At 57.1% G+C, this 25,151-nt stretch overlaps 2 protein-coding genes and 1 pseudogene across 10 annotated transcripts in view; 1 reads left to right on the top strand and 2 right to left on the bottom strand.

The window, feature by feature from the left end:
* Positions 1-2,284: 2,284 nt before the first annotated feature.
* On the bottom strand, positions 2,285-3,623 carry LOC129533773 (peptidyl-prolyl cis-trans isomerase A-like; annotated as a pseudogene).
* A 1,885-nt stretch (positions 3,624-5,508) lies between these two features.
* On the top strand, positions 5,509-10,489 carry GJD3 (gap junction protein delta 3). Its single transcript, XM_004041769.5, has one exon. It carries the CDS (start codon positions 7,145-7,147, stop codon positions 8,024-8,026), a length of 882 nt encoding a protein of 293 aa, XP_004041817.3. The 5' UTR covers positions 5,509-7,144; the 3' UTR covers positions 8,027-10,489.
* A 2,825-nt stretch (positions 10,490-13,314) lies between these two features.
* RARA (retinoic acid receptor alpha) overlaps positions 13,315-25,151 on the bottom strand; it is a 48,438-nt gene continuing 36,601 nt past the window's right edge. For 5 of the 9 annotated variants that reach the window (XM_019027971.3, XM_019027970.4, XM_019027973.3 and 2 more), the window contains 7 exons: positions 22,506-22,654; positions 21,045-21,186; positions 18,897-19,057; positions 18,440-18,616; positions 16,460-16,664; positions 15,545-15,703; positions 13,315-14,957 (listed from right to left, as the gene is read on the bottom strand). In XM_019027971.3, the coding sequence (XP_018883516.1) occupies positions 14,740-14,957; positions 15,545-15,703; positions 16,460-16,664; positions 18,440-18,616; positions 18,897-19,057; positions 21,045-21,186; positions 22,506-22,654 (1,211 nt within the window). In that variant the 3' untranslated portion in view covers positions 13,315-14,739. Of the gene's footprint in view, positions 14,958-15,544; positions 15,704-16,459; positions 16,665-18,439; positions 18,617-18,896; positions 19,058-21,044; positions 21,187-22,505; positions 22,655-22,760; positions 22,880-23,970; positions 24,106-25,151 lie in introns of those variants that run through there. The other 4 variants (XM_063706408.1, XM_063706409.1, XM_055388246.2 and 1 more) reach the window with 3 other exon arrangements.

Below are 25,151 nucleotides of genomic sequence, written 5' to 3' on the forward strand. Positions count from 1 at the left end.
ACTTCCGCCCCAGGGTTCAAGCGATTCTCCTGCTTTAGCCTCCTGAGTAGCTGGGATTACAGGCGTGCACCACCACGCCCGGCTAATTTTTGTATTTTTAGTAGAGATGGGGTTTCACCGTGTTGGCCAGGCTGGTCTTGAACTCCTGACCTCAGGTGATCCGCCCCTCTAGGCCTCCCAAAGTGCTAGGATTACAGGCATGAGCCACCGCACCCAGCTGGGGCAGAGTTTTTATGTGAGAGAGAAACAAACTTCTCTCTTGCTTAAGCCACTGTTTGGAATTGTTGTTCCATCCAAACCTAATTTTTTTTTTTTTTTTTAAGACAGAGTCTTGCTCTGTCATCCAGGCTGGAGTGCAATGGCACGATCTCAGCTCACTGCAACCTCTGCCTCCCGGGTTCACGCCATTCTCCTGCCTCAGCCCCCCAAATAGCTGGGACTACAGGTGCCCGCCACCACGCCTGGCTAATTTTTTTGTATTTTTAGTAGAGACGGGGTTTTACCATGTGTTAGCCAGGATGGTCTCAACCTCCTGACCTTGTGATCCGCCCACCTCAGCCTCCCAAAGTGCCGGGATTACAGGCGTGAGCCACCGCACCCGGCCCCAAACCTAATCTTAAATAATCATGGAGCCAAAGGAGGGAGCAAAGGCTAGATGCGAAGGCGGGTCCCAGGTGTTGAAAACGCAGGGCCCCAGGGGTCCATAGGGAGCCAAAGGCAAGCTCCAAGGCAAGAGCCAGGAGGTGGGGCCACCCTGGGGTGGCAGAAGTCATCTGGTCTGGAAGGTTTTCAGGGCGCTGGGAAGAATATGAAGGGTCAGAAGCTGCAGCCAGGTTGGGGAGGGTGCAGAAGAACCAGAAGGGACCAAGAAGAGCCAACTCTGCCGCCCTCCACCCCTTCCCTCTCCCACCCAGGCATGGACCCAAGGCCAGCGGAGCAGGGGTCAGGTGTTTACCATGAATCCATTTTTGAGTTCTTGTTTCTATCTAGGATGGGAAATTCTGATTGCTGACCTGAGACTGGATTGGCCACTTAAATGCCTACAGCCCTAGAGGAGACCAGAGCCAGCAGTTGAGACCTGAGACACGCAGAGTTCTTATCACCTTAGGGCAGAAACTTCCACCCACTTCATTCATCCACCCAACAAACATCTACTGAGCATCCACTGTGTGCCCCCAACCATTCCAGGTGCTGGGGACGGGACAGTAAGCAGAGCACCAAAAATTCCTTCCCTGTGGATCACCTGTGCTGTTGGGAGAGATGGACGCTAAACAGGATACATAAGAAAAAGATAAAATTGGCCAGGTGCGGTGGCTCACCCCTATAATCCCAGCACTTTGTGAGGCCTAGGCAGGTGGATTATTTCAGGTCAGGAGTTCCAGACCAGCCTGGCCAACATGGTGAAACCTCGTCACTACTAAAAATACAAAAATTAGCCGGGCGTTGTGGTGGATGCCTGTAATCCCAGCTACTCGGGAGGCTGAGGCAGAACTGCTTGAACCTGGGAGGCGGAGGTTGCAGTGAACTGAGATCGTGCCATTGCACTCCAGCTTGGGTGACAGAGTGAGGCTCCGTCTCTCTCTCTATATATATGTGTGTGTGTGTGTGTGTGTGTGTGTGTGTGTGTGTGTGTGTGTGTGTGTGTGTGTGTGTGTGTGTGTGGTTATGTAGTAGTCAATACAAAGGAAATAAAGCTGAGAAGGGACAGGAAACAGAGGGGTAAATTTCTGCTAGGGCAGCTGGGGAAAGCCTCACGAAAAGAGAGCATTTCTGTAAGGACTTTTTAAAATGTTAGCAGGGCACAGGAGACAAAACAGCAGTGTGATGGCTCAAGGATGTCAGTAAATAGAATAAATAAATAAATAACAATAAAAAATAAGTGGCCAGGCATGGTGGCTCATACTTGTGATCCTAGCACTTTGAGAGGCCAAGGCTGGCGGATCAATTGAGCCCAGGAGTTCCAGGCCAGCCTGGGCAACATGGCAAGACCCTCATCTCTACAAATAATTTTTTTTTTTTTTGAGATAGAGTCTCCCTCTGTCGCCCAGGTTGGCCTGCAGTGGCGCGATCTTGGCTCACTGCAACCTCCACCTCCTGAGTTCAAGCGATTCTCCTGACTAGCTGGGAATACGGGCATGTGCCACCATGCCCAGCTAATTTTTGTATTTTTTAGTAGAGATGGGATTTCACCATGTTGGCCAGGCTGGTCTCGAACTCCTGACCTCAGGTGATCCACCCGCCTCGGCCTCCCAAAGTGCTGGGATTACAGGCATGAGCCACCATGCCAGGCCTTACAAATAATTTATTTTTATTTATTTAGTTAGTTTTTATTTCATAATCATAAGCTTAATTCTGCAATCCAGCTAAGGCATGGAAACGAACAAGGAAAACAGGGAACTCAAAGCGAACTGAGCGAGAGCACAAAGATTCTAGGATACTGTGAGCAAATGGGGTGAAGGGTGCTCTCCTGAGCTACAGAAGGAATGGGCTGGTGGTTAGGATAAAACACAAGTCAAACTCATTAGAGTTGCCCACAGTCAGCAATGGTGATCTTGCCGGTCTTGCCATTCCTGGACCCAAAGCGCTCCCTGGCCTCTGCAATATTCATGCCTTCTTTCACCTTGCCAAAGACCACACCCTTGCCATCCAACCACTCAGTCTTGGCAATGCAGATGAAAAACTGGGAACGGTTTGTGTTGGGTCCAGCATTTGCCATGGACAAGATGCCAGGACTGTATGCTTCAGGAAGAAGTTCTCATCATCAGATTTCTCCCTGCAGATGGACTTGCCACCAGTGCCATTATGGCATGTGAAGCCACCACCCTGACACATAAACCCTGGAATAATTCTGTGAAAGCAGGAACTCTTATAACCAAACCCTTTCTCTCCAGTGCTCAGAGCACCAAAGTTTTCTGCTGTCTTTGGAAACTTGTCTGCAAACAGCTCGAAGGCGACACAGCCCAAGGGCTCACTGTCAGCGGCGATGTTGAAGAACATGGTGGGGTTGACCATGGCTGATAGTTACTGGGTACAAACACATACGTGCACCTATGTGTGTCTTACGTGAGCAGTGGCCCCACAATCCGATGGCCAGGGAGAGGTGTCTGGAACAGAGACCAGAGCGAGGCAGGAATGGCCTCTCAGCCCAGCCCCAGATTTTTTTTTTTTCTTTTTTGAGATGGAGTCTTGCTCTGTTGCCCAGGCTGGAGTGCAGTGGTGCCATCTCGGCTTACTGCAAGCTCCGCCTCTCAGGTTCACGCCATTCTCCTGCCTGAGCCTCCCAAGTAGCTGGGACTACAGGCGCCCGCCACGACACCCGGCTAATTTTTTGTATTTTTTAGTAGAGACGGGGTTTCACCGTGTTAGCCAGGATGGTCTCGATCTCCTGACCTTGTGATCCGCCTGCCTCAGCCTCCCAAAGTGCTGGGATTACAGGCGTGAGCCGCTGCACCTAGCCCCCGGCCCCAGTCTTTAAGCATGGCCAAGAATGGGCCACTGACTGCCAGATCGAGGCAGCGTCAGCAACACCTCCTCTCAGGCTGGATGGCGCTATCAGGGAAGGAGGACCGGGCCTGAGATTGTAGAGTCTCTGGGTCTGGCCCTGTGGCATCACAGGCTGCAGACAGCACAGGGTGACTGTAGGCTCTCCACTTCCCGCCCCACCCTGGCCCACCGCCTCAGCTGCTTTCCATTCCCTCAGGTCTGATGGGCTTTTTCCAGGTGGCGCCAATGGCCTGACCCAGCAGGAGCCACGGGACAGGACGGGGTGGGGACCATTCCTGGACAGTCAAGGGAGATGAGGTGTGACCCTGAGCCCCTGTGGCTGGGGGCAGGGGGCCCGTAGCAGCTTTGCCAGGGGCAGAGGGAGGTCGGGAGGGTGAGGCCAGCAGCGCCCCCAACCCACATCCTGTTTTCAGAATCTGGGGCTCCAGCATGTGCTTTTTCCCTTGGACTTTCTCCAGGGCAGCGTCCCCCACCCAGGCCCACTCCCAAGGGAAGCCTGCACGAGGGCAGGAGGGTTCCCCAACACACACAAGCAGGAGTTTACCTAGAGTTTTTCCTGTGGGGGCTGGGCCCCTGAGCTGGAGGGAGTGGTGGGTGAAGGGTACGTGCCTTCCCCTTCCTGAAAGTGGACCTGGGGGTCTGCGTCAGCAGATGGAAAACCACATAGGCACCCATGGCTGACAGGGAGAGGAACTGTGACCAAGGAGGTGAGTCCTGCTGCCCTTCTTCAGAGGGGCAGGCACGACCTCCCTCCAGTGCCTGCACCCACCAGCCCCACACAAGGCTGGCATAGAGGCAACCCCTCCTGGGGACTGTCAGGCCCTGGGACACCACCTGGGAAGCCCAGCCAGGCTGGATGGAGGACAGTTCCATGAAAGGCTCAAGAGCTTGGGCTCAAGAACTAGTTGGGCCTCGCATAGGCCTGGATCTGCTATTTACCGGCTGCGCGACAGCAGGCGAGTGGCTTAGACCCTCTGAGTCTCAGTTTCTCCTGGTGTAAATAGTGCCCTCATGCCACCATTGACAGAATCGAATGAGCTCGTTGGCATATGGAGCTAATGGGGTTCCACACGGGGACTGGCCCAGCAGGTGGATAGGTGAAGCGGGTTTTGCTATACACTCAGGCAGACCCCTAGGAAGGCAGAGCAGACAACCAAACATCTCAGCCTGGAGTGTCCCCTCCCTGACCACTCAGATCACCGTCGGTCACCCTTACTCCCTTCTCTATAAAACAGCTTCCCCCGCCACCCAGGGAAGTAGGAGGGAACTCTCAATTCAGAGCCTTCTGGGGGGGAAAAGGTCCTATTTTTCACATTATAAAATAACATGAGGCTGGGAGCGGTGACTCAAGCCTGTAATCCCAGCACTTTGGGAGGCCGAGGCAGGTGGATCACCTGAGGTCAGGATTTCGAGACCAGCCTGACCAACACGGAGAGATCCTATCTCTACTAAAAATACAAAATTAGCTGGGCATGGTGGCGCATGCCTGTAATCCCAGCTATTCAGGAGGCTGAGGCAGGAGAATCGCTTGAACCCGGGAGGCGGAGGTTGCGGTGAGCTGAGATCACACCACTGCGCTCCAGCCTGGGCAACAAGAGCAAAACTCTGTCTCAATAAATAAATAAATAAATAATAAAATAACATGTTAGGCCAGGCGTGGTAGCTCACGCCTGTAATCCCGGCACTTTGGGAGGCTGAGATGGGCGGATTGTTTGAGGTCAAGAGTTCGAGATCAGCCTGGCCAACATGGCAAAACCCCACCTCTACTAAAAATACAAAAATTAGCCGGGCGTGGTGGCGCACGCCTGTAATCCCAGCTACTGGGGAGGCTGAGGCAGGAGAATCGCTTGAACCCGGGAGGCGGAGGTTGCATTCAGCCAAGATCGTGCCACTGCACTCCAGCCTGGGCGACAGAGCTAGACTCCATCTCAAAACAAACAAATTAAAAAAAAATAAATAACATGTTCATTATAGTAAAGCTGGAAATAACAGAAAAGTGGGAAGGAAACCAAAGATTTTATTTGACTACCAAAGCCAGGCACTTGGGATATTTTAATGGTTTTCCATATGGGAATTTTTTTTTTTTTTTTTTTTTTTTTTTGCAGGCACGAGGGTTTTTTTGGTTCTCTGTAATATGGTTGGGAATTCAATATTAAGAAGTAGAGAATCCCAGCTACTCAGGAGGCTAAGGTGTGAGGATCACTTGAAGCCAGGAGTTCAAGATCGACCTGGGCTATGTAGAGAGACCCTGTTCCAAAAAAGATGTAAAGCTGGAAGGAAACCTGGGGGTCAGCTGGACTGGCCGCCTTTGTTGACAAGGCAGGAAAGCCTGGCTCAGGACCGCCGAATGATTTGTCCAAGGTGAGCGGTGGCAAAGCTGGAACCAGAAGCTGCTAGATGTTTGCTGCCCCTTAAACTCCAGCACCAAACCTCCCTCTGTCCCCAAAGACCATCTTCACAGGGCATGGTTAGTGCGTAGTGGATCTAGGCTCCAGACTGAGGGTCTGTCTGGGAAGGGCTTCTAGGAATCCCCCAGCTTCCTCGATAAAGGATGTGGCTCTGGTTACCCCCCTCCCCCATTTCCAGATGGAAATTTAGCTAAAAAGTGAGGGCCACAGAGCCCAGCAAAGGGCGTGGTCCGTGCCTGTTCCCAAGGGCGGAGCCAGCCAGCAGGGTCACCCTGTTCCTTTAAGAGAAGGGGGAGCGCTAGCCCCTCTCAGCCATCCTGTCCTGTCCTCCATCCTGGCCAAATCCGAAAGGGAAAATGAAATAGGGAGCAGGAGGCGCCGGTCCCAGCCACCTCCCAAGGTCCCTGGCTCAGCTCTGACACCCCAGTCCCAGCCCCAGGGTGAGTGGGGTTGGGTGGCGGTTTAGGGGCACCAGGGGCGTGTGGGGACCTGTGTAAGTGTGGGGTGGGGAGGCTCTCAGGAGATGTGGAGGCTGGAGGCACAGGAGGCCGGGGAGGAGGGAGAAGCCTGGCCTCGCACTCCCACCACGCTGGGGTAGGAGGGCAGGGACACCTCCGACAAAGGACCCCGTGACAGTTATGAAAGCGGAGTTGCCTCTGTACCAGCCCCCCACCCTGAGAGGAGTTCACTGCAGTAAAAATGGTGAGAGAAATGGTGGGCCAAGAAAGGAGTGGTCTCGCTGCCTCTGCGACTCCCACTCCTCCCATGGGCACCAAATTGGGTCTAGAGGCTCGGGTTCGAGGCTCCACTCTTCCCACAGCATCCTTGACAGCTGAGGGCACCGCTGGGTTTCCGCTTCCGAAACCAGGCAAGTCAGGGGCTGGTCCAGCTGATCTCCAAGGTCCTTCCTAAGAATCTGGGATCTGGAGGATCCCAGGGTCGAACGGAGACGGCTCAGGGGGTGCGGCTAAAATGCAAATGGGGGATCCTCCCCAGCACCCATCGGCCCCAAAGAGAAGGGAACCCATAGCTGAGCGTCGCCTGCTCCCCTCGGGCCCTCCCGTGGCCCTCCGTTTCATACTGGTCTCATCGCTAAACCCGGGCCTCTCCTACCTCACGACTCACCCTGAAGTCAGAGAAGGTCCAACGGACCCCACCCCGATGGGCTTGGAAGGGGCAGGGGTCCCTGACTTGCCCCATCCCCTGACTCCCCGCCCCGCGTCCCCAGCGCCATGGGGGAGTGGGCGTTCCTGGGCTCGCTGCTGGACGCCGTGCAGCTGCAGTCGCCGCTCGTGGGCCGCCTCTGGCTGGTGGTCATGCTGATCTTCCGCATCCTGGTACTGGCCACGGTGGGCGGCGCCGTGTTCGAGGACGAGCAAGAGGAGTTCGTGTGCAACACGCTGCAGCCGGGCTGTCGCCAGACCTGCTACGACCGCGCCTTCCCGGTCTCCCACTACCGCTTCTGGCTCTTCCACATCCTGCTGCTCTCGGCGCCCCCGGTGCTGTTCGTCGTCTACTCCATGCACCGGGCAGGCAAGGAGGCGGGCGGCGCTGAGGCGGCGGCGCAGTGCGCCCCCGGACTGCCCGAGGCCCAGTGCGCGCCGTGCGCCCTGCGCGCCCGCCGCGCGCGCCGCTGCTACCTGCTGAGCGTGGCGCTGCGCCTGCTGGCCGAGCTGACCTTCCTAGGCGGCCAGGCGCTGCTCTACGGCTTCCGCGTGGCCCCGCACTTCGCGTGCGCCGGTCCGCCCTGCCCGCACACGGTCGACTGCTTCGTGAGCCGGCCCACCGAGAAGACCGTCTTCGTGCTCTTCTATTTCGCGGTGGGGCTGCTGTCGGCGCTGCTCAGCGTAGCCGAGCTGGGCCACCTGCTCTGGAAGGGCCGCCCGCGCGCCGGGGAGCGTGACAACCGCTGCAACCGTGCACACGAAGAGGCGCAGAAGCTGCACCCGCCGCCGCCGCCACCTCCGCCACCGGCCCTGCCCTCCCGGCGCCCCGGCCCCGAGCCCTGCGCCCCGCCGGCCTATGCGCACCCGGCGCCGGCCAGCCTCCGCGAGGGCGGCAGCGGCCGCGGCAAGGCGTCACCGGCCACCGGCCGCCGAGATCTGGCCATCTAGGGGCGGGCACCGCCTCGCGCGGACTGGACGGCGAGGGCCGGACCCCGCCACCTCCGCCCGCACCGCAGAAGCCGGAAGCTGCTTCCACCAGAGCTGTCGCGGGACCTGCCCCGGCAGGAGACGCGTTGTGGGGACGGCCCGCGGGCGGCATCGCACTTGCCTCGTACTGCCTCCCAGTGGCTGCCGGCGGCACCTGGGGCAGGCCGGGCTGGGGACGGAGAATGAACTCAGGCAGATCCTGGATGCCACCACCCAGGTGGAAAGGAAGGCGACCAGGACCCTGAGAGAGAGTGGACCCGAGGGGGAGAACAGAGCGGAAGGTGGAGAGTGGTTGTTTTACTGGGGACAAAAACAACTGTGATGCCAGCATTCTCAGGCACTCTCTGTGTTCAGAGAGAGAGTGGTCCCCCTGTGGGCTCTCTGCGAGTGTGCATACACGGACACATAAGCACTGTGAGCTGTGTGCACGCGCACCTGTACACCCTGTGTGAGCGCTGTGCATGTGCGCGCGTGTCTACACCCTGCGTGAGGCCCACTTGTGCACACAGACACACGTAACCCTCCCGGGTGAGCTGTGTGCACATGCACACAGAAACATATGCCCGTGAGAGCTGTGTACTCACATCCTTGTGAGCTTTGTGTGAGTGCATTGTGCACACACGCACATGTCCATTCTGTGTGGGCTGCGTGTGCACACCTGTACACAGAAACATCCTTGTGCGCTATGTGTGCATGTGTACATCCTGCGTGACCTCTGTGTGTGCACGCGTGTGTGTGTGATCTCTGATATGCACTGCGGGGGCGGCCAGGATCCGATGCCAGCTGCAGCCACAATGGCTCCCTCCCTACCACCCTAACCCAGCCCACCTGCCAGGGCATCACAGGAGGTCTGTCCCCGTTCCCAAGAGACCCCGCCCAGGGAGGGAAGAGGAGGAGAGGCTCCGTTTCCCCGGGCAGGCCTCAATCCTCGGGAGCCTATGAGCAGCGTCCTCACTGTACCCCTTGTGGCGAGGCGGGGGCTGGGCGCTTTCATGGAGGTGGGGTGGGGGTGGGCGGCGGGCCAGAGGGCAACCCAGACGTGTGTTATGCCGCCCTCCTCCATCTTCATCCTCCCCGCCGCTACTGCTCCCCCAGGCTATAAACGGGAAAGTCCCTTCTGTCCTCAGGAGAAAGCTCCCAAAACACACGCGCTCCCGGCCCTGCCTTCCCTTCCAACCACCCCCTTCTTCCTACTTGCGGGCATTCGAAGAGCTGCTGCCTATGCAGCGCATCCCCCTCCTGTGTCTCCCCTCCCGTCTGCCCTCCCCCTTCACCAGCCAGTGGGCTGCTCTCCATAAGATCACCCAGGACCTAAGCGAGAAATCCAGGGGCCGTCATCGGACTGCACCTTGAGGGCCTCACCGCATCCTGCCTACCAGGCTGTGCGTTCCCCCGCCATCACCCCACCCTGTCCTTCTGAGTTCCTGGCGTCTTTCTCAGCTCTCCTGTGCCCCACACAGCAGTGGGAGGTGTTTCTGAATAGCCCCCCCCCCCCCCACTTAAACCCGGGACTGAGGGCAGCACCCCTGCCCTCAGGGTGAGTCAAGCGCCTTCACAAAGCTTCCTTCTGAAGCCCTGCCCCTGTCAGGCCTTCGACCCCACAGCACCGGCTTCCAGGTGTGCTCAGAACCATAGGGAATTTTCTGTTCTAACAAGCACCAGACCCGCTTGCTGCCAAGCGTTTGAACGTGCTGTTCCTTTGCCCAGAGTAGCCGCTGCTTCCTGCAGCCTTCTCCTCCCCTAGCTAATGCCCACCCACCTATTGTTGTCACTTGGGAAGAAAACAGACACCTTCAAGGAGAGGGCTCCCCTGGTAGCCCCCACCCCAAGACAGAGCTGGATGCCCCTCGCTTCCCTAGGGAAAGCACTTCTCCTGCAGGATGGCATTGCTCTCTCCCCTTCCATGGCACGTAGTATGTGCTCAGTAAATATGTGTTGGATGAGAAACTGAAGGTGTCCCCAGGCCTACACCACTGCCATGCCCGAACACTATCCATGCTATGGTGGGCACCATCTCTCTGATGACAGTTCTGTGTCCACAACCCAGACCCCTCCACACAAACCCAGATGGGGCTGTGCCACTGTTTTCCAGATGTATTCATTCAACAAATATTTGTAGGGTACCTACTGTGTGTCAGGTGATGTTCAAGATCAGCATCATCCGATGGAAATAGCACGTGAGCCATGTATGTAGTTTCAAGTTTTTCATTAGCCACATTAAAAAGGTAAAAGGAAACAAGTGAAATTAATTTTAGTCACGTATTTTATTTAACCTAGCACATCCAAAATATTTTCATCTTAATGCCTCATTGATATTAAAAAGTATTAAGGAGATAGTTTACATTCTTTTTTTCATACTAAGTCTTCCAAATCTGCACCCACCTAGCCAATTCTTTCCTCTAGAGATTTAGCAATGAGCCTCGGCTACAGGGGGAGACTCCGTCTCAAAATAAATAAAATTAAATTAAAAAGAGATTTAGCTGAGAGGGGCCACCTCTTCCAGGAAGGCTTCTGAGCCCTGCCCCAAGCCTGATTCAGTGCCTCTGCCCTGCACTCCCGTAGGCCTGTCAAGCCTGTTGCAGCTCTGCCCAGGTGGCATCCCGGTCACCTTCCTCTGGCTCAGTCTCTCTGCGGAGGATGGGCCCTGGCTCAGTGCAAAGCACATCAGCCCTGGAGGACCACACTCCACAGCAGTGGATCTCACCTGGGGCTGATTTTGCCTCCCAGGGGGGCGTTTAGCAGTGTCTGGAGACATATTTGGTTGTTACAGCTGGGGTGGGGGAGAAGCACCACTAGGGTTTCATGGGCGGAAGGTTGGAGATGTTGCTTAGCATCCTGCAATGCACAGGACAGCCCCCACAACCTGGCTCAGATCTTCACATTGGTGCTGAAGCTGAGCAACTCTGCCCGACAGCAGTGAACTGTGGACCACTGAGGACAACCCCAAGACTAGAGGTTCCCAACAGCAAAGGCACTACCCCAAGGGGCATTTTGTAAATGTGGGGGCCACTGCTTTGTTTTCACAATGATGGGGGACCCCATTGGCATTTAGTGGGCAAGGGCTATGGACGTCAAGATATCCTCTTGAAATAAAAACCTGCTTGGCACAACGTTTTTGTTTTTATTTTTATTCTTTGAGACAGGGTCTCCATCTGTTGCCCAGACTAGAGTGCAGTGGTGTTATCACGGCTCACTGCAGCCTCAACCTCCAGGGATCCAGCAACTCTCCCACCTGAGCACCCCCCTAAGTAGCTGACACCACAGATGCACACTACAAGACTGGGCTAATTTTTGTAATTTTTTTTGTAGAGGCAGGGTTTCACCATGTTGCCCAGGCTGGTCTTGAACTCCTGGACTCAAGTGATCCGTCAGCCTCTGCCTCCCAAAGTTCTGAGATTACAGGCTTGCACCACTGCGCCCAACCTCAGGCACAACTTTAGAATGTCCAACTGGACATTGGCATAAGTGAAAACCCTGGGCCCAAACCCTGTTTTACATGTAAAACGTTAAGGGTTTTGAGGCCGGGCACGGTGGCTCACGCCTGTAATCCCAGCACTTTGGGAGGCCGAGGCGGGCGGATCATGAGGTCAGGAGATCGAGACCATCCCGGCCAACACAGTGAAACCCCGTCTCTACTAAAAATACAAAAATTAGCCGGGTGTGGCGACGTGTGCCAGTAGTCCCAGCTGCTGGGGAGGCTGAGGCAGGAGAATGGCAATGGTGTGAACCCGGGAGGCGGAGCTTGCAGTGAGCCGAGATTGCGCCACTGCCCTCCAGCCTGGGTGACACAGCAAGACTCTGTCTCAAAAAAGAAAAGAAAAGATAAAGAAAAAACCATTAAGGGTTTTGTTTGGGCTTTTTTTGCATAGTTTTATTATAGATCAAACATGCCGATTTTTATTCCAACATCCACCCATGCTCTTTAATGTTCCTGGGCTTCTTGTACAGAATGGCTTCCAACCTTCTTTTAAATCCAAATGTATTCATTCAAAAGAGGGGCAAGCATTAATGTATTGAAACACATAGCACTGCCCCTCAATTTATCCTTTATAATACGGTTGTGACAACATGTTGATCTGTGAAATCACGTGTACAGGTACAGTATGTTAGATTTCATTTCAGACTCGTAAAGATGTTAGAAAATATTTACTGGAGGAAAAGCGCCTTGGTCCCCACGGTTGCCTCCAGCCTCGGGCGGCCGGTGAGTCAAGCAAGGCGCTGCCGCCACCTGGTGGTTAACGTAGAAATGGCAGGCAGCCTCTAGCAGAAGGAACCCTTTGCCTTACTCCCTCCCGGCTAGGCCCCCACAGCTTCCATCCCAATCCTGTGTTCTTGTTAAGTTTCTTTCTTCTTTCTTTCTTTCTTTCTTTCGTTTCTTTCTTCTTTCTTTTTTCTTTTCTTTCTTTCTTTCTTTCCTTTCTGACCTTTCTTTCCTTCCCTTTCTTTCTCTTTCTTCCTTTCCCTTTCCTTTCTCCTTTCTTTCCTTCCTTCCTTCTTTCTTTTTCTTTCTTTCTTTCTTATTTGAGACGGAGTCCTGCTCTGTCGCCCAGGCTGGAGTGCAATGGCACGATCTCGGCTCACTGCAAGCTCCGGCTCCCAGGTTCAAGCAATTCTCTTGCCTCAGCCTCCCTAATAGCTGGGATTACAGGCGCCCGCCACCACGCCCAGCTAATTTTTTTGTATTTTTAGTAGAGACGGGGTTTCACCATGTTGGCCAGGCTGGTTTTGAACTCCTGACCTCAAGTGATCCGCCCACCTCAGCCTCCCAAAGTGCTGGAATTACAGGCGTGAGCCACTGCGCCAGGCCTCTTGTTAGGTTTCTATGAGTCCCTGACCCCAGCTCCTGTGCCATCTGTCATTCCTGCTGTGATGGTGAAGGCTTCCCAAGGACCAGAAATGTCTAGGGGTGGGTCCAGCTTCCTCCCTCAGACTGGGGGTTCCCTGAAGGTGGGGGCAGCTTTCCTCCTCTTCTCTCCCACTCCCAGACTGGGGCTCCTTGACATGGGCAGTGTGGATCCCCAGACTGAGGGCTTCCCAAGGGGCAGGACTTTCTCCTTCTCAGCATCTCCAAAGACCCCAGCACAAGGTAAGCCTCAGAAGGCAGCTTGGAAGGGTGCCCTGGACAGCCCCTTGGCCCCAGTGCTCATTCCTGACCATCACAGGCCCAGAGCACATGACGAAACCCATCCCAAGCCCCCAGACCAGACGCCAAGAGGAGGGGGTGGAGGCAGCGAGGCTGGAGGCATGTGTAGAATAAATAGAACTTTATTCTTTATCCAGTAGATCTCAGTGGAAAGCCCAACAGTAACAGGTGCACCCACGGGCTCCAGGGGAAGGGGCCCCAACCCCTGGTGAAGGAGGTCGGGGCAGAGCCAGCTCCCCCAGCTGGGGGTGCAGGGGTGAGGGGAGACCCCCCTGTAGGCCCGTCCTGCGGGGTAAGGAGGGGGCACGGGGGTGGGACAGGTTGGGGGTGGGGGGCAGGCCAGGGAAATGGAGGAACTCGGGCCAAGTGTGTGTCGGCCCATCTACTGTCCAGTGTGTGTGTGTGTGTGTGTGTGTGTGTGCGTGCACGCGCATGTGTGTGGTGTCTGGGGGCCCTATGGGGGTGCTGGTGGCTGAGGCCGGGGGTGGGGGCAGCTCGGGCCCCTGGCCAGCCCCTTCACAGTGGGGGCTGGGGAGCCTAGATGATGTGGGCCCTGACAGGAGGCAGCTCTGCCAAGGAGCCAGGTCTGGGAAAACTCTGTGTCCCGGGGCCCTTGCTCTGCCCCTGCTCCATGCCTCATGGTGGGTGCAGGCAAGTGCCAAGGCCAGGAGCCTGTCCTTTCAGGGCTGCCCCACACCGTCCACACCCAGTGGTCAGGCAGAGGGAGAAAGGGGCTGGCAGCTTCTCCAGTGGGAGGGAGGGGAAGGCAGGCCTTGGAAAGTTAGTACTTCACAGTTTTAAAGAGAAAACTGAGGAGGAAAAGGCTGAGGAGAACTGGGGGGCACAGGGACATGAAAGGAGAGTGGGGGCCCCTTCCGAGCCACTCCCTCCCTCGGACCCACCCCCTCCAGCTCTGGATCCAGCTCCCCCCAATACACAGCACAAATTCCTTCAGTATAAATGTGCTTAAAATGAAAATTCTTATTAAAAAAATCAAAACAAAAAAATTAAAATAAAAACAAAACCAGCGAGAATTAATACCTGGGGTTGGTATGGCAGGGTATGTACAGGGGGAACCCCCCGCCCCTGTCCCACCCCCTCTGTCACCAACCGAGGCAGGGGGGAGGTTGAGGTTCCCCAGCTGGGGAGCAATGGCTTGTGAGTTCTGAGGATGGGGGAGCCAAGTCCTGGCGTTTGCTGGTGATGAAGATGTGGTGAGCTGGGCAGAGGGGTGTCTTGATGAACACGAGGCCCCCAGGACCCATCCTGAGACAGAGGACCAGGGGCCTCACTCAGTTCCCGGCCTCGGCCTCTGACGTCAGCCCAGGCTGTGGGAGCAGGCAGTCCACTGAGGGCCCAGGCCTCTGTCCAAGGAGTCGCTGCCTCCTCCCTCCCCGTCCCCCAGGGAAGGTCCCCAGTACTGCCCGGGAGGACAGGTCGGGGCAGGGCTGCTGCGGGGTCACATGGTCGGTAGAAAGGCAGAGAAAAGCCGGGGCGGAGGGCGAGGGCTGTGTCCATGTGGCGTGGGCGGTCACGGGGAGTGGGTGGCCGGGCTGCTTCTGTTGGAGCTGGGGCTGAGGCTGGGGCTACAGCTGCCTGGCGGGGGGGCCAGGCCACCCCCGTCCCGCCCCCCACCCCCCGGCTGTCCGCTCAGAGTGTCCAGGCCCTCTGAGTTCTCCAACATTTCCTGGATGAGAGGCGGCATGGAGCCCGGGATCTCCATCTTCAGCGTGATCACCCGCTCAGCCCCTGCAGGAAAGGAGGGGGCAGAGGTCAGCACGCTGGGCCAGCCCTCCCACCCCCAGCCCCAGCGAGCCTGGCTCGAGGTGGGAAGATCAATACTGCTGATATTAGCATCTTTCTTGGGATTCAGTTCTTTGACATGAGCCAGCTCTCTTAAGCCCCCAAGTCCAGAGGCTGGTGGCAATGGGGCAAAGTAGTCCCGAACTCCGGCTCCAGGGCCAGACTGCGGCCTGGGCTTGACGCCAAGTCCTTCCTTCCTCTATGCTGTGCGCTAGGGATTATCCTGACTCCTCTGTAAACACGAATGTTATCCCCGCCCCTCAGAAGGGAAACTGCAGCTAGGAGCTGTTAAGTGACCCACACAAGGACACACACCCACGCGTCTGGTTCCAGAGCCACGATCTGAACTACCACACAAAGGTGACACAGGCAGGCCACCTCGGCAAAATGGAATCACTAGGGGACCTCGGCCTAGACACAGATGGGGACAGGTGTTGTGTTGTCCTGGCACAAAGACATGGGGTGCTGGCTTGGATGTGGGGGCCTGGGCCAGGTGTCGGGGGCCGGCACCCCTCCAGGTCTGTGAGCCTCACCCTTGGCGCTGATGCTTCGCAGGTCAGTAATCTTCATTAGCATCTTGGGGAACATGTGGGGGCGGCTGGGCCTCCGCTTCCGCACGTAGACCTTTAGCGCCTCCAGCAGCGGCTCCTGCAGCATGTCCACCCGGTCCGGCTGCTCCAGGTCCTGGCGGTCTGAGGAAGCAGAACCACTCCCTGAGCAGCTGGGAACACAGCTGCACCCCCAGCCTCGGCCACCGGGGGGCGTGCCTGCCCAGGCCATGGAGGAGGGCAGCTCGCAGGTGCCTCCCCACACAGGGCAGGGCATGGGGTCTCTGCTGCTGCAGGGTACAGAGGCCCTTAAAAGGGAGCAACGGGAGCTGAGGGTGAGGGGGTGCCCCAAACCCTCCCTGAGCCCAGTTCGTGGGATGGGACCCCAAATGGGCAGTGCCATCCCCAAGCAGGGAGAGGGTTCCCAGGCAGGCTCCCACTCCCACCTGTTATTCTGGAAACCAGATGTAATGGCAGAAATCACAACAATAAAATAGCAACTAACAAGCACTGGAGCTCGCTCTGGGCACCTGCACAGTATCTGTTACCACCGTAATCCTCCCATCAACCTCATGAGCTAGAGACCGTTACCGCCCCCACTGTACAGAAACGGAGGCCCAGAGAAGTTCAGCAACCTGCTCAGGGTCATGCATCGGCCAGGAGGTGACCCTGGTTGGTCCGACCCTCAAACCCTCACTCTTAACCTCCCTAGAAGGGGTGTTGCCCGGAAATCGGGAACAGGAGTCCAGGCCCCACATGGCCCCCTTGCTGTGTAGTTGCAGACCAGACCCTGACCTCTAGAGAGACCTAACAGAGGTGGCCTGAAAGAGCTCCCTGGAAGAGACTCCAGGGCTGCACCCCCGTCCCAGCCCAGCCCCCAGACCCAGGCCCCCTGCCCACCTCCGCAGATGAGGCAGATGGCGCTGAGCAGCCCCGTCTCTGCATCATCCATCTCCAGGGGCAGCAGCTGGTTGGCGAAGGCAAAGACCAGGTCGGTGAGGGGGCCGAAGCCAGCGTTGTGCATCTGGGTCCGGTTCAGGGTCAGCCCGTCCGAGAAGGTCATGGTGTCCTGCTCGGGTGTGTACCGCGTGCAGATCCGCAGGATCTGGGTGCAGAGGATGCTTGGGTTCAGGGACTGAACCCGAACCCACTCTGAGCACTCGGCACCAGCATTCCCGGAGGACCACTTGGCAGGTGGCCGGAGCAACGCTGTCTGATAGAATTTTCTACAATGATGGAAAGGTTCTACGTCTGCACCATCCATACCTCAGCCACCAGCCACATGCGTCTACTGAGTACTTGAAATGTGGCTAATGCAACTGAGGAACTGAATTGAGTTTAATTTTAATTAATTTAAATTTAAAGAGTCACATGTGGTGAGCAGCTACTGTACTGGATAGTGCAGGTCCAGGTCATCCTGCCTGCATGCAGACAATGTAGAGGGGACCTAGAATTTCTAGGAGCTAAGGAACACTGGGCTGCTTCCTACAGCTCCCAGGATGAGGTACACAATAGGCGCTCAGTAAATGTGTATTGGCTTGAATGCGGTTGCAGGAACCCAGACCGCGCCTCCTGCATCCACGGCGTGGGGATGGGAGCCCCTGCAGGCAGCACAATCTAAACCTCCCACCCATTACCCGCCTCAACATTCAGAGGTGCCCATGGAGAAATGACAGTCTGCCGGCTCACGCGGGAGGATCACCTGAGGTCAGAAGTTCGAGACCGGCCTGGCCAACATGGTGAAACCCCGTCTCTACAAAAATACAAAAATTAGCCGGGTGTGGTGGCGGGTGCCTGTAATCCCAGCTACTCAGGAGGCTGAGGCAGGAGAATCACTTGAACCCGGGAGGCAGCAGTTGCAGGCTGCAGTGAGCCAAGATCATACTACTGCACTCCAGCCTGGGTGACAAGAGTGAAACTCCATCACAAAAAAGAAAAAAAATAAAAAGAAATGACAGCCTCGTCAAATCCCAGGTTCCCCACCCTGGAGGTGACCAAGAGGGAACAGGTGGACCGAGCCCTTGTCAGGGACAGCAGGAAGGAGAGTGCTCCCTCCAGCCTAGGCTTTGGCAGTTCCCACCACCTCTTCCTGCCCCCACCCCCTGCATCCAGCCTCCAGCCCAGTCTACCCTCAGGCTCACGAAGTGCCCGGCAGTCCCCTGAGCTCAGCATGGCCTCACAGCAGCAAGTCTTTCACTTCCTGCTCCTGAGTTAGGGCTACCCTCTCACCTCCCCCTCTACAAACCCCTAGATGTCACCTCCTCTGAGACATCATCCTTCAGGCCCAAGCAGCCACAAGCCCTCCCCCAATCTCCAGGAAGCATTGATCAGTTTTGCAACCTCTGTTGACTTATCTCTTGCCTCACATGGAAGGTTTTCAAGAGAGGGGATGGTGGTGCATTCACCGCTGGGTTCCTGACACCCAGCTCGAACACTGGCCAGAGGATCCTAGGTGAATCTTTTTAGTTTTTTGCAGAAATAAGGTCTCACTATGTTGCCCAGGGTGGTCTTGAACTTCCAGCCTCAAGTGATCCTCCTGCCTCGCTCGGCCTCCCAAAGTGCTGGGATTACAGGTATGAGCCACTGCACCTGGCTCCTATGTGAATCTTTATTACTGGCTAAATGGATGGATGGCTGGGTGGCTGGATATGTGTATGGGTGAACAGGTGAGCTCCTGCACATCTGGCTGCTAGGTGGCTGAGTGGACAGGGAGACGAGTGGACAGGTGGACATATGGGGAGAGGAAGGGCAGACATTTGGGCGGTGGGCATTTGGACAGGTTGATTGCAGACAGACATTTAGGAGGGTGGCTGTCTGGCTGGAAGGACATCTACCCAGGACACAGGGGCAGTGCCTGGGGGCCAGGGTGCAGACCCTCACCAGGATGTCCAGGCAGGCAGCCTTGAGGAGGGTGATCTGGTCGGCGATGGTGAGGGTGGTGAAGCCGGGCAGCTGCTTGGCGAACTCCACAGTCTTAATGATGCACTTGGTGGAGAGTTCACTGAACTTGTCCCAGAGGTCAATGTCCAGAGAGACACGTTGTTCTGAGCTGTTGTTCTGGGGGAGGAGGGAGAGTGAGGGCCTTCTTCTCCACGGCACCCCTTCTCGGCCTGGCTCCAGCCCCCACAGGCCTGCCCTCTACCCAGCCTTCACTTCCTGGGAGCTCCTTGGGAAGAGGCAGCAGGAGGAGGGACAAGAGAGGGGAAGGGAAGGACGCAGAGATCCAGCCAGCGGGGAGGAGGAAATGCCTGGCACAAGAAGGGGTGCCTGAGAGGGGCCCGTCCTGGCCCTGTGGCCCTGGGCAAATCCCGCCCTGCAGGCCGGGGGAAAGCCATACCGTAGTGTATTTGCCCAGCTGGCAGAGGGCAGGGAAGGTTTCCTGGTGCGCTTTGCGCACCTTCTCAATGAGCTCCCCCACCTCCGGCGTCAGCGTGTAGCTCTCAGAGCACTCGGGCTTGGGCACCTCCTTCTTCTTCTTGTTTCGGTCGTTTCTCACAGCTGTGGAGGGCAGAGGGGGTTAGAGGGCAGCTGCAGGCTGCTCAGGGCCTCATCCACCCCCAGCCTGACAGAGAGCTGCCAGCTGCTGAGGAGGTCACCCAGGCTTGTAAGCACGCGCACACAGCATGCGTTCACGGGCAGGCAAGGCATTGCCACGCACTCCAGCCCTCCATGCCCACCCAACCCACACATCAAGTTCTGCCCCAGAAGCCCCATGAGCACAGCTGTGGCCCTGCACACACCCCCCCACACCCCGTAGCCAGCCGCATGCTGTCCCCCACGCGTCTACTCCAGCTCACGCTCCAGGCGACGGTGCCTCCCTCCTAGGTGCTCTGCCTCCTCTTTCCCCAGGAAGGTCCTTCTCCCGCCTCCACTCACCCAGCCCTCCCAGCTGCAGTCTCCCTGGGGGTCCCTTGGGACTGGCTCTGAGCAGCTCCTGGGGCAAGTGGGGAGTAGGGCTCCCCAGCCTGAGAGTGGGGGGCCTGGCGGGGAGAATCTCTTGGCCCATTAGCTGGGGAGCTGACAAATCACCAGGGGCGCTGAGCCGCACACACCACTCGGCTTTAAAGAAGCGATGGGGTCGTTACCAGCCGATTATCCAGACACACAATCACTCACAGGGCTGGTGGTGGTGGCTGCTGACGAGGGAGGAAGAGAGGGTGGGGGAGGGGCTTAGGGAGGGGGTAGCGAGGTGGGGGTAGCTGGCATAATTTGGAGATCACTCATGTCGATTCTGCAAATTCAATAAAGTGCAGGGGAGAGAAGGGAGAGGGAGAGGGAGAGTGGGGGGATAATTTGGGAAGAGAAAATTGCAGCTGTGACAAGACGTTTATCATTCGGAAGCTTTAATTCTATTGAAATGGCAGCTGCTCAGCTCCGGGGCACAGAGCAGCCGGGAGAGGGGGAGTTGGCGGTGGGAGGGAGAAGGGGAGTTGGCGGTGGGAGGGAGAAGGGGTCCCCTCCCTGGTCCTTCTGCCATGAAAAGAGCAGAAGGTGGCACAAACAGAGAGGAGGAGGTGACAGCCCTTAAGCGAAGGGTTCCAGGCTTGTGGGTCTTGAGTTGTCACCCACTCTTGCAGCAGGACCCACCACTTCCTGGGCTCAGGACAAGGCACCCCCAGCCTCCTGTGGCAGGACACTCCAGTCCCCTCCATTCCTGTCTGGGGCTCTTCGTGCAACAGTCAGAACCATCTCACCCGTGCCCCCTCCCCACTGCCCTCCCCACAAAGGGCTAGGGGGTCCTGCAGCCCCCTCCCCCATCCCATCCCCCAAGGCTCAGGCTCCATGGCAACGGCCACGCAGACAAGGAGGCGTCTGTCAGCGTCATTTATCTCTGACATCATCAATCACCGGTCACCACGGCAACACCCATGATTCAACACAAGAGGGTCTCCCTGTCCAGCCTTTCCCTCCCTCCCTCCATCAGGCCTCAGCTGAGCCCAAAGTGGAAACCCCGTTTCCTCTGGGATCTGAGAAGTCCCAATTCTTTCTTCCAACTCTGAATCCCAGGCTTAACTAGACAATGGCTTTTGGATCCTTGTGCCAGCCCTTCCACCCCCACATACACACATAAGTCCAGCCAAGCACCCCTCAGAATTCAAGCCCCTCCCCTAAGACTCACAATCAGAAGGGACTGCCTATGCCTCTGAGCCCCACCCCAAAGCCAAGCACGGCCTGGAAGAAAGCCATCCTGGAGCATGCACACACGCACACATACGCAAGCACACACAGCCAGACGTGCAGAAACAGGAACGGTTACACATACACGGTCCCGGAGCACAGACCTGCCCGTGGACACACGGCCAGCCAGACTCGCAAACAGGTCCTTGCAGCTACACACAAACCATCCTCAACCGTGAGCCCGCACACCACGGCATGCGTGTTCATGCATGTGCACAAACATCCACAGAGCCCTGCTCCCTTGGTCTTTAGGAGCATCTGAGACCCCAACTCAGGCGGGACTCGGCCCCTGCCCTATGGCACTCACACTCCTTGGACATGCCCACTTCGAAGCACTTCTGCAGTCGGCAGTACTGGCAGCGGTTCCGGGTCACCTTGTTGATGATGCAGTTCTTGTCCCGGTGACACGTGTACACCATGTTCTTCTGGATGCTGCGGCGGAAGAAGCCCTGGGTTTGGAGGGGAGGGAGTCAGGTTGTCCACACCCACAGTGGGAGCAGTGCCTGGCTACAGTCTCAGTCTAGGGGAGGAGGGCCAGGCCAGCTGCTGCCCCCAAGCGTTTGCCCATCGCCTACCTGAGCAGGCCAGAAAAGCTGGGGAGAATGATTCACCTAAAAGGATCCTCCTCAGGAGAATCCCAGTACCTGCCTCAACGCTGCAGGATGGGCAGGAGTCTTCCCCCAACCCACAGCACACACCTGACTCCTCCCTTCCAGGGAAAAGACCTCAGGGCTGCTGGTGAGTCAGAAATAGGAAGACATGGGGCTAACTGGGCAACAGCCAGGGATCTGGAACCCACACCCCTGAACTCAGAACACAGGAAAAGAAGACAAGCCCGAAGAGGCCAGGAGGCAGATACATGGGCTGGCCAGAGAAATGGAGGCGAACACACACATGCACTCAGGAGCAAGGCAGAAAGATGTGAGTTCACCAAGACAGGTGTGCACCGACCCATCACAGACACAGACCCAGGCTGGCCAGTGGCTCCACATACAGGCTGACCAGAGGGACAGGCGGACAGAGGAAGAACAGACCAGGAACAACCAGACAGGACAGGCAGACACACAGCCTGAGGCCTTGTGCTTTGCCCTTGACCTCCGTCCCACACCTGGGGATAGCTACTCCAGGCTGAAGAGCAGCCCAGAGCTGCAAGGCCCAAAGCTGTGAAGATTCTGAGCCCAAATCTCTGGAGGAAGAAATGCACACAGAGGCTCAGGCCCCAGGGAAACGAGGAGAAGCCGGGCGCAGGGCTGCTAAGGACCAGGTATACCTGCACCCTGACACCTAACGTGAGGGTGGGGAAATCCAGCCAGACACTGGGGAGCCCACAGCCCGGGCACCTGAAGGGGAAGCTAAGGCAGGGTGCCTGCTCCTAACTGCCTCCTGCCAGGCTGCCATGGTGAGGTTCAGGCAGGGCCGCCGGGGGAGGCCTCCTGGGTCCCCAGCCAAGAGCCAGTCGGCAGCCAGCTCACCATGGCAACCTGGGCAGCGGTGGCAGAGCAGGCGTACGCCCTGCCAGCTGGAGGATAGAGACAGGGAAAGGAGCTGAGGCAGGAGGGGACCTCTGGTTTGAGGGAGCCCTGCATATTTATGGGGGAGGACCTGTGGGGAAACTGTGGTAGGTGTCCCTGCTTGCTGCCAACTTCCACAGAGAAAGAAGAGCAGCAACTTCAGGGACACCCCCCAACTGCACACTCCCAGGACACAGAAGTGGGGACATCCCATTGACCTCATCAAGCTGTCCTTCCCAATGACCCCTTCAACTCACCTTGCAGCCCTCACAGGCGCTGACCCCATAGTGGTAGCCTGAGGACTTGTCCTGACAGACAAAGCAAGGCTTGTAGATGCGGGGCAGAGGGGGTGGCGAGGGAGGGCTGGGCACTATCTCTTCAGAACTGCTGCTCTGGGTCTCAATGGCTAGAGAGAGAAGAAGGGAGGGGCAGTTAGAGACCTAGGTCGCCATCCTTAGTACCAAGCTCCACCCTGCCTCACCGTCCCTCCTAAGAGCCTCTCCCAGCCTCACCACTGCTGGCAGGATTCAAGTCTTAAGAAAACTGGGACTCCCCAGCCAGACTCGGGGAAGGAGGCTGCCAATGAAGCCTCCAGCGCCCCATCACTCCTCTGGACTCCTAGGACCCCCACCTTCAAAACCACAAAGATACAATGATAAACCATCACATTTGTATGTGTGCCGTGACTGTGCTTGGGGAGTAGGGGTGGGGGTCACCCTGATTCTAAAGCTCTTGCCCCTGGGTGGCCTGGCCCCGTTCTCCCCCCGAGTTAGGAAGGAGTTAAGGCTTGAAGAGGAGGGAGGGAAGAGGACATAAGCTGGGGGCAGAGGAAACTGGGGTCAACAGGATATTCAAAGCCGGCCACTCCCCCGCCCCCTCTGCTTCCGCTCCCCCCTCCACCCCATTCTGCCAGCAGCCACAGCCCCTCCTCCACCCAAACAATCCCAGGGCCAGGGACCCAAGGCAGGGGGTGCAAAGAAGAGTCACAAATGCTGGGCACAGTAGGAGGTGTCTCCCTGAGATAGGCAGGGAGACACCCTGAATACAGGGAGAAGAGTCCCCAGGGCCCCAAAAGCCCATTATTCTGGGTACCCCCCATCTGGGGAGAGATGGCATGACAAAGGGGGTCTGTTCCCATCAATGCTCTGTCTGTCTGGCCTCAATACTATGTCCGGGTTACTAACCCCTCCCCTTCTGTTATTCAGCTCCAAGAGGGCAGCCAGGAGGGGTGACCCAGACAGCAGGGGCAGCCCTCACCGGCCAAATCCTCCCCAGTGTCTGGCTCTATGCCCATCACTGTAGGCAGAACAGGGCTGGGTTGGGTAGGGGCTATCCATGTCCAAAGCCTGGGCAGCTAAGGGTGTTGGGTGCAAGATAAGAACTACGACCAGGACAATCCCAGATTCCCAAGGGGCCACCCAGCATCGTCCTGAGGCACCTACCAATGTTCAAGTTCTCTTGTCCAGGGCCAAGGATGGATGAGGATGCCTCCCAAGGTAGACAGATCCCTGCCTCCTCCCATATTCCACAGTCCTACCTAGCCCTACCCCAAACTCCGGCACATGAGACTGGCTGGCATTTAAAGGTGCCCACAGCTCCTGGCCCAAGCACCTTACAGACATGAGTCACATAGCCCCAAATCACATGGCCCTAAAATTGGGGCACAGAGGAAGGAAGCATGGGAACACCAGGGGCTGACTATGTGTCACCCTCCCCCCTTACCTGCAGACACAGTGGGGGCTGCTAGGCGGCTGATGACAGGGAACTAGGCCAACAACCTTGGCAGGGCTTTCCTGGTTCTTAGTAGTGCCTGGGCACCACTTCCCGGGCCAGCCTGGCTGACCAGCACTGCTATGGACCCCCATCCCCTTCCCTGCCCCGAGACCAGCCTGCAGCAATGGGACAGTTGATGCCCACACCATCCCCAGCCCAGCAGATTCTCTCCTGACCTCCCCCCCGCCGTCTGCTCTTCACTCCAACACCAACTGCCCTGGCCTGGTTTTCTCCCACCTCATTCTCCCCAGGCCAGACAAGCAAATCAGACAGGCTGAGAGGCCTGAGAACAGCTGCTGGGGGGGCGGGGTTGGGGGGCCTGGGTGAGGCCAGGAGGCAGAGGGGGTGAGCCACAAAGCAGCCCTTTGTTGTGCTAACTTTTTCCAAGACGTAAAAGCAGTAACAATAGACAATCCAGACTGGTGGGGGGAGGGGAGATCAAGGGCAAAGGGGTATGTGGAGGGTTGGGGGGACCATGGCCTAGAATCTTGGTCAGCATTCCAACAAGCAGAGGAAGAAGGCACTGACCTCCCCACCCCTCCTAATCCACCGTTTGCCCTGGGCCCCGCCTCTCCCAAGGCCCCACTTCTAAAATGAACCAGACTGGAGAGGGAGAAAGGACTGAGGGAGCTTCGGGGGTACAGAGCGGGATGTCACGAGGGGAGCTAGGGTATGGGGAGTCATGGGGGATACCAGGATGAGGGGTAAACAGCTCTAAGGCCTGGGACAGACTAGACGGCAAAAAGCCATAAAAACATGGAGCTAAAGCAAAGTCCAACAGAGGGTGTTTACGGAACTGAGAGAATGTGCTTTTTAAAATTATTTTTTGGCAGAATGGGAGAGATGACCAGAGGCGAGGACTACAGTTTAGGCTGGGCAAGGCCTCCTTTTAGCCCACCCCACGGCAGCTTGACTGCCTTGGAGGCTGTAACATAGCCTGCCCCCTACCTCCAGCACATCCCCACCTGTCACCCAGGTAACCCAGCTCTGAGGTTTCCCTGCTCTGCCCTTTGAACCCAGAGCTCGATGCCCCACCTCCCCAGGCCTCCAGCCAGCAGTCCAAGGAGGTGAGGTACAAGGACCAAGGCGGAGGTGTGGGGAACTCCGGAATCCTCACAGCCTCTGCAAGA

The sequence above is a fragment of the Gorilla gorilla genome, chromosome 4 (genome assembly GCF_029281585.2).
Source record: "Gorilla gorilla gorilla isolate KB3781 chromosome 4, NHGRI_mGorGor1-v2.1_pri, whole genome shotgun sequence".
Lineage (NCBI taxonomy): Eukaryota > Metazoa > Chordata > Mammalia > Primates > Hominidae > Gorilla > Gorilla gorilla.